The sequence below is a fragment of the Microtus oregoni genome, unplaced genomic scaffold (assembly GCF_018167655.1).
Source record: "Microtus oregoni isolate MIOR12 unplaced genomic scaffold, Mior012 000015F_ref0000493, whole genome shotgun sequence".
Taxonomy (NCBI): Eukaryota; Metazoa; Chordata; class Mammalia; order Rodentia; family Cricetidae; genus Microtus; species Microtus oregoni.
Window position 1 is genome coordinate 25383889 of NW_024543074.1, and position 11262 is coordinate 25395150.

Sequence of the window (11262 nt, forward strand, 5' to 3'; positions counted from 1 at the left end):
TACCGAGTCCCCTCTTCTCAAGGGCTCCTCAAGAGATCAAGAATGATACAGAAAGCCACATCACGTAAGTATTCAGCACCCAGGCGTAAATCTGAGGGCCTCACAGAAGGGAGAAAGCATCATCTCACTGTGCAGTGATCTGGCTGGGCAGCATCCTCACTGTCTCCCACACTCCCCTCATTGCCTGGCCCCTCACTTACTCCTCCACTTACTCAAAACTAATCACTTGCCCATGTATGAAACTGAGGGGCTAGGGAGGTGACAGTCACCCCTTCCAGAGACCCCATCCTCAGAGATGTCAACCAGGACTAACACATTTGTCCCAGTGACCACATCAGTCTCTTCAGGGAGAGGCTGGGTTCCAGCAGCATGAGAACAATGGAGGCCCTTATGACTGAGGTCAGGAATTAGAGGTTCTGTACGTGATAACTGGAATACAGACTGGATATTGAAATATGCCTCTGGTTCTAGAAAAGCCCTGGAGTAGAGAGAAAGAGAAATGCTTCCTGGGCTAGAAAGGAAGTCTGTCTCAGAAAAGGAAAGCTTCGGATCCAGAGAACAAGATGTGGAGAGAGGAGTAATAACAGCCAGACTGGGGAAGACCAGACAATTAGGCAAGGACCTAACTCACGAGGCAGGGCCTGACCCATCCCTGCCCTACTTGGCATTAGACAGCCACATCCCAGCCACTATTATAAGCACATGGGAGGTCTGGACCACATGACAGCCTGGCTCCTTCCTGCTGTAGATGCTCATTGTTTATTCCTTTGGTCTAGGCCGAAGGGTGCAACCTGGGTGTGGTTAACTGGGTGCACACACAGCTGTATGTCACTTCTCCACCATTTCTGTCACTTTCGAGAGAGCCCCAAGACCAGGAAGCAGGGCTACACAGGAGCTTGTCTAGCCATCGACTCTGATCCAAGAAATGTCCAAGTGTCCAAACTCCCCAAGGCCAGCTCTCTGACCCTGGATGTCCCCTTGCTTAGGGCCCAATAAGGAGGTCAATGTAGCAACTTCTGAAGGATTGACACGGTGGCTCAGGAAAGCTCCCAGGTCCAAAGAGCTCTTCCCTCTGTGGACCTGTAGGCCTCCGGCCTTCAATTCCCCCATGAGCGCGTAGCCCAATCGTACATAATGACTGCCATTGTACTCTGTCTTTACAAATAATTTATTCTTTTTCTTTTTTCCGTTTAGGGAAAGTCTCAAACCTTCACACGAGAACCCCTCAGAGAGTCTGTGGGACTACAACTCAGGAGACAAAAGTCACACCTCATATCCTTGCCTGGGCCAAGTAGCCTGTAACTAATTTCAAGAACAGACATGGGCTTCAAAAACCGCAGTTCAGATGGGCCTTATGTGAAAGAATCCAGGGTTTTCTTGAGAGCCTGTCCACAAACTACCCCTATGCCCAAACCTCTCCTCGGAGTACAAAGGAGACCCAGAGAGATGGGCCATATTGGCTTAGGTTAACTGTGTCTCTGTTACTTCCTGCATGGCCCAGGAAGACCCAGGCTGCCCCCAGTGGCATGCCACCTGACTCACCTCCACTTCCTCCTAGCTTTCTTTCTTGAACTCCAGGGTAGAAGCTCTGCCTGGGATCTTCTAGGCCCTCTTAGTTGGTACTTCACAAATGACCTCGACTCCCCACGCCTGCCCTTGCTCCTTTAGTAGGCTCTTGGCCAAGGCAACCCTCCATCCTTCTGAGTTACCCCACCAGAAGGGTGTATCTTCTGGCTTTTCCTTCTCCTTCTTGCCCCTAGAAGATCCCATGACTAACTCCACTCTCATCCATCCCTTCCTCCTTCCCTGAACACTCAGGCTCAGACCTTATCAACTGTCACCTGCTTCCCAACAACTTCCTCCATGTCTCTCTGCCTTCAGTCCCCCTTATAATGCATTGTCCACATGGGTCACCCGGGGAAACATTTTCAAAATTCCTCTCTCCCTGTACCATCCATCAGGAAATCCCCTGTGCCTCCTCCACTCTCCACAGGATCATTTATGTACTTTAACAGATACCCCCAAGATCTGGTGCTAACAGAACTTGTCTCCCTGTGACTCTTCTGCCCTCATGGCACTTCGGCTACTAAAATCCTCAGCCCCTGCTCTCAGCCTTCACTCTCAGGACCCTTTCCCATCAACATCGCCTACCAAAGCCCACTCTAACGTCACCTCCTCTATGAGGTGCTCCAGAGTGTCAGCAGGCTCAGATTGGCCTGCCTCTTCTCAGTCTTCCTCTGTCATGGGTTTTTTACTTACTCCAGACACTTTTCAGATTTGCCTTTGTGCCCACTCCTCCAGGCTATGAATAAAAGTGGGTGTTCTTTATCTCTGTGTTAAGGTGTCTATCCCCTAATACACAAGAAACCTCAATGATTCTGACTTTAACCAACAGGCAGACAAAACCAAGTTCTCCAATGACCCAAGAGGAGGGTTGGGGTGGAGGCAGAGGAGGAAGGGCAAATGAGACATCCTAGACTGTGGACCGGAACTAGCCTCTTGGTGTAGCTTGGCTCACTTGAGAGGTACCCAATCAACCAAAGAGATCATCTGTGGACATTTAGAAGTCTGTTTTCTGTCCCAGCATCCTCAACTTAGAAGTGAGACAAAGCCACTCCAGCCCTACCCAGCTCCCAGGAGCCCTATACTGTCAAAGTCAACACACACTGTGCACTGATCCCCTGGCTGTGCTAACCACGTTGTCAACATCATGGCAATTAACTGTGTCTTATGAGCTGGTTCATTAGTAGTGTCATCTTATAGAGAGCCATCTTGACACAACTATAGCCATTTTGATCATAATCTCCATATTTCCCACCAAATGACCATGCCATGCATCTAAAGACACATAGTCATTGCAGTAACTGAAGCTGAACATGGGCTTGTGCATCCATAACCCCAGCACACAGAAGGCGGAGGATCCTAAGTTCAGGGCTCCTTGGCTATGTATCAAGTACCAGACAAGCCTAGGAAACATGGCAAGATCCTCTCTCAAAAGAAAATACTCAAGCGAAAGCATTATGTGCTGAGCTTGTTAATTGACAGTGGCCATGAGAAAGGCTGGTATATTCTGGTTAGTTACAGCCACCTTTATCCAGCTTAGCCCAAAATATCCACCTGCTTGCTTGCACGCCAGGATTCCCCTGTTTTGCCGCCTCCCAAAATACACTTTTTTCTGTAAGTTCCCAGGAATTTACATTTTGCACAATACTGAATCCATCTTTCAGTACCTTCTGCCTCCCCAGGTTTCCTCAATACAGCCTATTATACAGAGTTGATTCCATGGTAGATTGAAAGCTACTACTTGTGTAGGTGAGAAGAACATGCCCAGCTGAGGACCCAGACTACTTAGAATGACACCTGCATTTTTACTCCTCTTCTCAAGAACTGCTTTAGCAACCCTTACACGTCCAAGAGCCTTCCTGAATGTTCTTGCTTCCATTCCCCCATCCTCTCTAAGGAGAATGCATCCCTGTGCCAGTCATGAAGACATCAGCAAAGGCACCTGAATATGTAGTACTGGTCCCCACCCCCAAGTTACACCCAGTCTGTCATCAGGCCACTCCAGATGACACTAAAGAGTCTTGAGTCTATGGGAGACAAGGGATACCTGGAGTGGGTACCTTCAGAGCCCCACAAAGCTCAGGCCCAAGCCTTCAGCCTTACCTCTTCTTGGTGGGAGTGAGATCTGCTGGCCTCTTCTCTGTCAGCACAACGGAGTTCCCGCTGGGTGCAGTGGTTCTTCTGCCCATGAGGGGCACCATCTCCTTGGTGTGGGCATTCATTGCTGGAGCCCAAGACATATGCTGAGGTTAAGGAGGGCAGGGGGTTGCTTCTAGGGGTTTCAGACTCCCATGGGGTACCATCTACCTCCTGCTTGTACCTCTCCAACAGGAAGTTCACTCCCTATCTTTCCAAACGGTGAGCCTTTCTTAGGCACAGGCAAAGTGTTCCCATGGTTTCTGTATCCCCTGCTTCTGCAGTCAGGGTACTGACCACAATTTAAATCACCTCAGATAACTCACTCAGATATGGAAGTAACCCCCAGCCCTTGCCTACATCCAGATGGGTGCCCTTTAAAGTTTGACTCTACCCAAGGCAATCAATAGACATACAGAGCTGAAAAGGCTTTGCCAGGCCAAGAACAAAGGTAGACAGAGGTGTGCCTTACCCTCCCCCATCCTCTGGTTTCCCTCCTGAGAAATAGTTGAATGGTCCCCAATAAACCTGTGCCTCTGACACCAATTGCCCCATCCTTCTTGGGCTAAGCCCATGAGTGTGGGCTATTCCGAACAGCTGGGGCAAGTGGGGGTCAGGACAGTCTGGACTCGGGCTGCAGCAGCTATAATTAGCTCCTGAGTCAGCCTGTACGCCTGGCATCCTCACCTGTTGGACTCTCTCCCTGCCCTGGGATCCAGGTCCCTCACTCGGGAACTACCAAGTCACACCTGCCAGGGACCTAACACTGACTGAAATGGTCTGACCTAGGAACACAGACCAGGCAGAGGCCACAAGGAGATCCTCCATATCTGCTATGTCAGTATCTGTGAGCAGCTGGGCCCTGCTCCTCTTCAGTGCTAGGATAGTTCATCACATCTTGAATGCCTATCACATCCCTGCCATGGAGATTCCCATCCCTAAGCTAGTTGAGGGAGACAAGCCCTAGTGTTTCTCTTTCCTTGGGATTCCCAAACCTCAGGGAAAAGTTCCTGGACCTGTCTGAGCCTGCATTCTCTCCGCTGCCTGTTGTCAGGGCTGGCATGGCTTTTCTTTCCCCATACTAGAACCCCAGCTCTCCCCACATCTTCCTGAAGCCTCTAGGCCGAGGGCAGACATAGCCTGGAGGATCCCAAGCCCATGCTGTAGTCTTTCTGGGGGATGCCAGCTTCCCTAGGTGGCAAGGACTTACCTGGAAGGTTCCAGGTGGTGGTGGTGGTAGCCCTTGCTTTGAGATCACGGCATGTCTGGGGCCAAAAACCCACCGTCAGGAAGGTGGCTGAGGAGGCGAGAAGCTCTCATCATAGGCACGGAGATAGGTGACAGCTGGAATGAAGCATCAGAGGCAGAACTGGCTGGGCCACCTGCCTTGGCGCCAGGCAGGCCACACCCACCGCCCACGTGCTCTACGTGAGTCACCCCCACACCCACAGAGCAGCCTCACCCCACAGGAGAAAAGGCAGGAAAGCCACAAAGCTGAAGGTCTGGTCCCAAGCCTTCCCTGTCTTATATGTGATGCTCAGCAGACATCAATAGCCTCAGTTTCCTCACTCGGGAAATGGGACCCATGACAGAGAGCTTTCTGATCGAGGATGTTATGCACGGGAAAAGATGATGGAGGTAAAGAGTTCCACAGGTGCTCTGCTCTGATCCCGGGAAGGAAGGCTGCAACCGAAGGCTGTCCTGGTGCACCCCAGGGTGAACAGCTGTAAGACTTGACATTCGTCTTTCCAAAATAGTTCCTGGGATCAAGCCCCTCACAGACAGAGGAAGTCCAGTGTTTCCCAATAGTTATTATGCATCATGGGCCTTTATGTGCGACAGCCTCACCACTTCCTGCCTCTGTGATCTTGGGCAAGTCATTTCTCCCAAGCGTGGGTTTCCTCACCTGTCTAGCACGCATCACCCACCGTGGAAGGAAGAGAATAAATGAAGGAGCAAATGGAAGGGGCTCGAGCGAGGGCCTAGGGTGCAGAAGGATTCATAACCTGTGACAGCTGGTCGCGCTGTTGTCACACCCGTCTGTTCTCCCAGCAATTGTCTGTGTCACTTCTCCAAGACCAGGGCACTACAGGAAGAGTCTGTGTCCTCCCTGCTTGTCCAAACGGCTTCTGGGGAAGGGGTGGAGCTGAGCTTGACTCAGGAGCTGCCCATGTCCTTCTGCAGGGGAGATGTGTAGGCAAGGCATGACAGGGTTGGAGTGGAAGTCCCTGCTCTGTGACAGTGCTATTGGCTGACACAGCAGGGACTTTCCCGACTGTTCCCAAGAGGCAAGATTCTGGATCACTGATAACTACAACCTGCCAGGCCTGGGGAGGTGGCAGGATGAGGCAAGGTCAGCTTCTAGGCCACGAGAGAGAAAGACGTGTGGCCAGAGCAGCGTAGAGTGGTCTTCAGGTGTGGCTTCGGTAGGGTGCTGCTCCTGCAGCCTACGCCACGGAAACCTACTCAGGGGTTCTCACCACTGCACCAGCAACACCACCATCAGGGCCCTACCTTCAAAGATATGCAGGCTCTTTCTTCCTCGCCTGCCCAGGCCTGACTCAGCCTTGGCTTGCCTTTGCTTCTGATGTCTCAGAATCCTGGGCAAGAGGCTGTTCTGGGCTCTGTGTTGAAACTTTCCTTGATTACACGCTTTTCTTCAGCAACCAAGTGGAGACTAGCTTAAAAAATGCTTTATTGCTCACGCCAAGTCTCGCCCTGCAACAACTGGATTAGGGGAAGCCCCCTCTGCGATAAGGATATGGCCTCACAGAAACTCGGTGTAGCTCCAAGGGCTGGTCCACATTAATGTCAATTGAATCCAGCCATCTAAGACCCCTTACGTAGGAGACCCCAGCAAGACCCCAGTGAAGGATTCAGACCCTGAGAGGGTTGTCTCTACCCTCAGGAAACTGATGGGCCATCCAGAAGACCGGCTCCAGCTGGGACAATCCCTTCACAGGCCACAGGGGCCAACTAAGGTGGGAGGGAATCATCAAACGAGGAAATGATGGGTTCCAGTCAGAGGGAGCATTTGGACTGGAATTGGAAGGAAGGAAGCTTCCTCTGCAGAGCATCAGACTCCGAAGACCCTGACCTGTTTCAAGGTGTGGTGACATGCCTAGGGCAATGTGTGCACTCAGCAAAGTGATCAAACGTGGGGTTGAGATGCACTGAATGACCCCTTAGTCACCCAGAGTTGTGTCTGGCCCCTGGCCAGTCAGGGACACTGTCGCCACTGCAATCTAACAGGGAACTGACCCGGCTGGGCCGACCCAGCAGTGCATGCAAAAGGCAGCGTTTCTCCTACACGGCACCAAGTTTGCCATTGTGAGGTTTTGTCTCCAACCTGGGGTCCACAAAGCGCAATCGCAGATCTGTGCCCCTGGAATTCCCACCTCCTTCTATATTCTCCTCCAGCCCTGGCAAACCCAGTATTGCTTGCCTGGTCCTGTCTGTGAATGGTCCCACAAAGCCCCAACTCCTAACAACTGTCTCCTACCAGATTCCCAGTTCCTGGAGCAGCCACAAGCTGGGGTATGCTCGCTTTTCTTTAGCAATCTCAACTCTCCTTTCTTGGTAGAAAGAACATGCAATAATCCCAGGAAGAGGCCTTTCAGATTAGGGTATGTATGCATGGAAGAGACAGGGCCAGAGCCTGGGGTCAGGTGCAGGCAGGGAGGGAGAAAGGCAAGATTCTTGCTATCCCTGTCCCAGCCTGCTTTCCAGAGGCCTGAACATCAGGCAACCTCTTATGTCTGTCAAGATACCCAAGATCCTGCTAGCTGAGGTCAGAGCAGAAACCCTAATCAGTGGTCTGTCTAAAAAGCCATCCTCTGCCTGATGCCCCACACCAACAGAGGACTCACAGGAGGCTCTGAGCAAATTCACCCTACTCTCTGCATCTTATAAGATCTATAGATCCCAGGTTACCAACCCACAAGATTCCAACTCCCCAGAGAGGATGAACGGGAGTCTCTGTGGGTGGGGGCCAGTGAAGAGGAGCAGATTCCTTCCCACATTCCTAGAAAGAAAGAAAGAACCCTAGAGGCTGGAGCGAAGAGTGAGGCAGAGTTCCGTCTCCGTCCTCAGGCCTGAACAGAGATCAGGATAGGTTCCACCTGCATCAAGGCAGGACATAGCCATTTCAAGGCTAAGCGCTGAGAGGGAGTGCCAGCGGTTCTGGCACAGGGTGTCAATAGAAGGGAAAGGGGCTGTTGAGGGCAAGGTTGGAGAATTCAATTCATGGGAAATCTGCACTTCTGCTCAATTTTGCTGTGAACCTAAAACTGCTCCAAAAATAGTTTATTCATTTAGGGCTTGGCTATATAGCTCAATGGTAGAGTACTTGACTAGAATGTATGGGACCCTAGGTTCAATCCTCACGACCAGCAAGAGAGAGAGGGGAGAGAAAGAGAGAAAGGGAAGGAGGGAGGAATGAGGAGGAGGGAAAAAGAAAAAACTGGAAGCCACTGAATGAAGGTGCCTTAACAAACAGTATTTTAATTTAAAAAGAGGAGGAAGATTCAGACATGACTTTTAAAAACAAAAGAGGTTCACACAAACATTTTGTTTGTTTTACTTTCAAATTTTCATTTATTTCAAAATCTTATTACAGCCAAAACAGTGGGATTAACTACATATAATAAAGCATATGCACATGTTAAGTTATGGGGAATAAAATCTATTTTGGTAGGCGGTGTTAATGAAAATTAAAATCACATACATTATAATTCAACATCCTCAATTTAGTACGTTATCTTGCTTTCCTGTGTTCTGCTAAATCTCCACACCTAAACTGTCTTTAAATACTTAAATTTAGTATTACTGTCTTTGCCTATACTCTGATTTCAAACAAACTTTGCATAAGTTTCTCTAATATCTGGTCTATTTGATCGTCAATGTCATGCAAATATGGATGACCAGCCCCTGATAAATCTGTTCCACTTCCTTCATAGTCTGAAAGGAAAAAATACTCTTCTCTTTCAACTAACTCTTGATGTCTGTCTTGGTAATCTGCAGCCACTCTACCAGACTGAGGCTATATTACCTCCAGGATCCCAGAGCTGGACTCCTCTGGCTCCAGGGAAGAGGGATTCACTCCTAGAATAAATGAAGTCCCAAAGAGTTCCACCTAGTTCTCAGAATAAAATCCCACAGCAGAACTCAGAGCCACCAGTGACTAAACCCCAAATGATTATGGCTCCTGTGCCTAATGTCTAAGTCGTCTACAGACAGCTCTGAACTCTGACCATCAAGTCCCTCTTCTGAATCCCCTGAAGCCAACGGGGACAGCTGTGAGGCCCCCACGCATCAGAACACATTCAGGATTCTCTGAATTGTCTCATAGAGCAGCCTGGGAGATTTGAGGTAGAAACTGAGCAGGTTGCAGAAACCGTGAATGTTTAGGTTACAACAGGAGAGGCTTGGCAAGAACTGTAGGACTCACCTACCAAAAGGCCGCTCTGTCCCAATTCTCTCTCATATGGGAGCTTGTCTGTCTATCAAACTGGCAACTTCCACCAAGTGCTGCCTCATAGGCGTGGGAATGAATGCAAAATTAAGGCTCAAGCTGCAAAGTGGATGGATCAAGTTGATCCCATGAATCTGTGCTGTCTCTGGAAGAACTTTGTCTTAACCTCGGTATCAACAGAACCAGCAAACAGGTTTCAAGAGCAGATGTTCTTCAGGCGGGTCCGTGGGCACCGCTGAGTGCTCTCTTCTCTAACCCTGTGGAGGACCACTTAATTTGTGCAGGAAAATTATTGAAATTGACAAGGTCAGTTTTAGAAGGCACTAGAGGAAGGGAAAGTCTAACGCTGAAGAAATGGTTCAGAGAATTGAAAACGTCTAAGATGCAAATTGCTGCCGAGATGCAAAACAGATGTTGCTTCTACAAGCAACTCCAATCAAATAGCTGTGGTGGCGCCCATTCAGCTTCAACACACAGAGGAGATACGCCTGAAAATGATCCTAACTACTTCACGAACGAATCAACATTTTATACATCGGGTGCTGTCCCTTTAACAATTTTGCAGAGGAACACCCATAAGATCTCCTCCAACTCTGACTACATTCAAAAAGCTGGTCCTATTTCAAAAATCTGAGGCAGGGGAGAAGACTGAGAGGTTAAAACACTTGCCACACGGGTGTGAGGACCAGAGTTCGGATCCCCAGAATCTGTGGAAATATGGAGCTGCTGTGGCAGCTCACCTGTAACCCCGGTGCTCAGAAGGCAAAGACTTGCTCAGAGGCGTTGCCTGAGCAAGCTGACAACATGGCAGACTGTATTGGCTAGTTCTGGGTTCGACGCTGAGGCCTTTCCTCAGTGAATAAGGTGGAGAGCAATCTAGAAAGATTACCAGTATCAACCTCAGATCAACACACACGCACGCACATGCGCACGCACAGACAGACACCAGAATACATGCATGCACACCACAGGCAGAAACAAATGAAATTTGTTGTTATCAAACAATCTGTTTCCTGACACAAGTTGCTTTCTGTGCTACAAGTAAAGCAAGGAGCCCAGGGCCCACAACGGTAGTAAGAGCCTGTCCAACTCCCTTGGGACAGGAATGGCCCGCATGCCCCAAGCCTGACTCAGCAGTAAAGATGTGTTTGAAGTCAGGCTGCCTGGGGTCAGACCTAGGTCATGCTCTTTGCTGGCTGTGTGACTTACTGTTGGAGCCTTGCTTTTCTCATTTATAAAGGAGAGCTAATAACAGCTTCCTCGCGAGCTGTTAGGAAGCTTAAAGGATAACGCACATCAAGCCCTTTCATAACCACTCCAACCATCCTGGCGGTCGGCATTCTTCCTCCTCACTCACCTGCCCTGTGCGCTGCGCACATCACACTTCGCCCGTGAGCACCTCAGCGGCGGACCTTGCCCTCCTCCATCTTACGCGTGAGATCAGCGTGGAAAAGGGTCTTGCTACTCCCTCCAGAGAGTGGAATGTCCCCAAGGGCTTGCAAATTTGAACACTTGGTTACCATCTAGTGGCACTGTTTCAGGAGGTTGAAGATCCCTCTGGATGTGGATCCTAGCTTACAGAGGCAGAAACTCCCACACTTTTAACTGTCAGACACTGAAGGCTTAGAGCCTGGCCCCAGCAAGTCCTTATGCCTTACACAAACATTTAGAGCCTGACTCCTGGTGATCATGAGCCCTATACTAAACCAGTGGCTCTCGATCTTCCTAAAGCTGGGACCCTTTGTTCCTCATGTTGTGGTGGCTCCCAATCATAAAAGTATTCCATTGCTACTTCATAACTGTCGTTTGCTACTGCTGTGAATCGTAATATTAATATCTGTGTTTTCCAATGGTCTTAGGTGACCCCTATGAAAGGATCGTTGACTCCCAAAAGGGTAGCAACCCAAAGGTTGAGTGACAAAATAGTCTCAAGAAAGACCCCTGAGCCTGATGGCTCAGCAGGTAAAGTCTCTTGACTCCAAGTCTGAAGACCTGAGTTCAATCCCTGGGACCCACAAAGTAGGAAGAGAGAACTGACTCCCACAAGTTCTTCTCTGACATATGTTGTGGCAAATAAATAATTTTGAGTA

The 11262-nt window shown here is 49.6% G+C and overlaps 1 protein-coding gene across 1 annotated transcript in view; it reads right to left on the reverse strand.

Annotated features, from left to right (window-relative positions):
• The window catches only part of Trpv3 (transient receptor potential cation channel subfamily V member 3), a 30338-nt gene extending 25306 nt beyond the window's left edge, over window positions 1-5032 (reverse strand). Inside the window, exons 1-2 of the mRNA XM_041665155.1 lie at window positions 4910-5032; window positions 3667-3787 (exon numbers count right to left, since the gene is read on the reverse strand). Coding sequence (XP_041521089.1) covers window positions 3667-3785 — 119 coding nt within the window. The 5' untranslated portion in view covers window positions 3786-3787; window positions 4910-5032. The remainder of the gene's footprint in view (window positions 1-3666; window positions 3788-4909) is intronic.
• Window positions 5033-11262: the final 6230 nt, after the last annotated feature.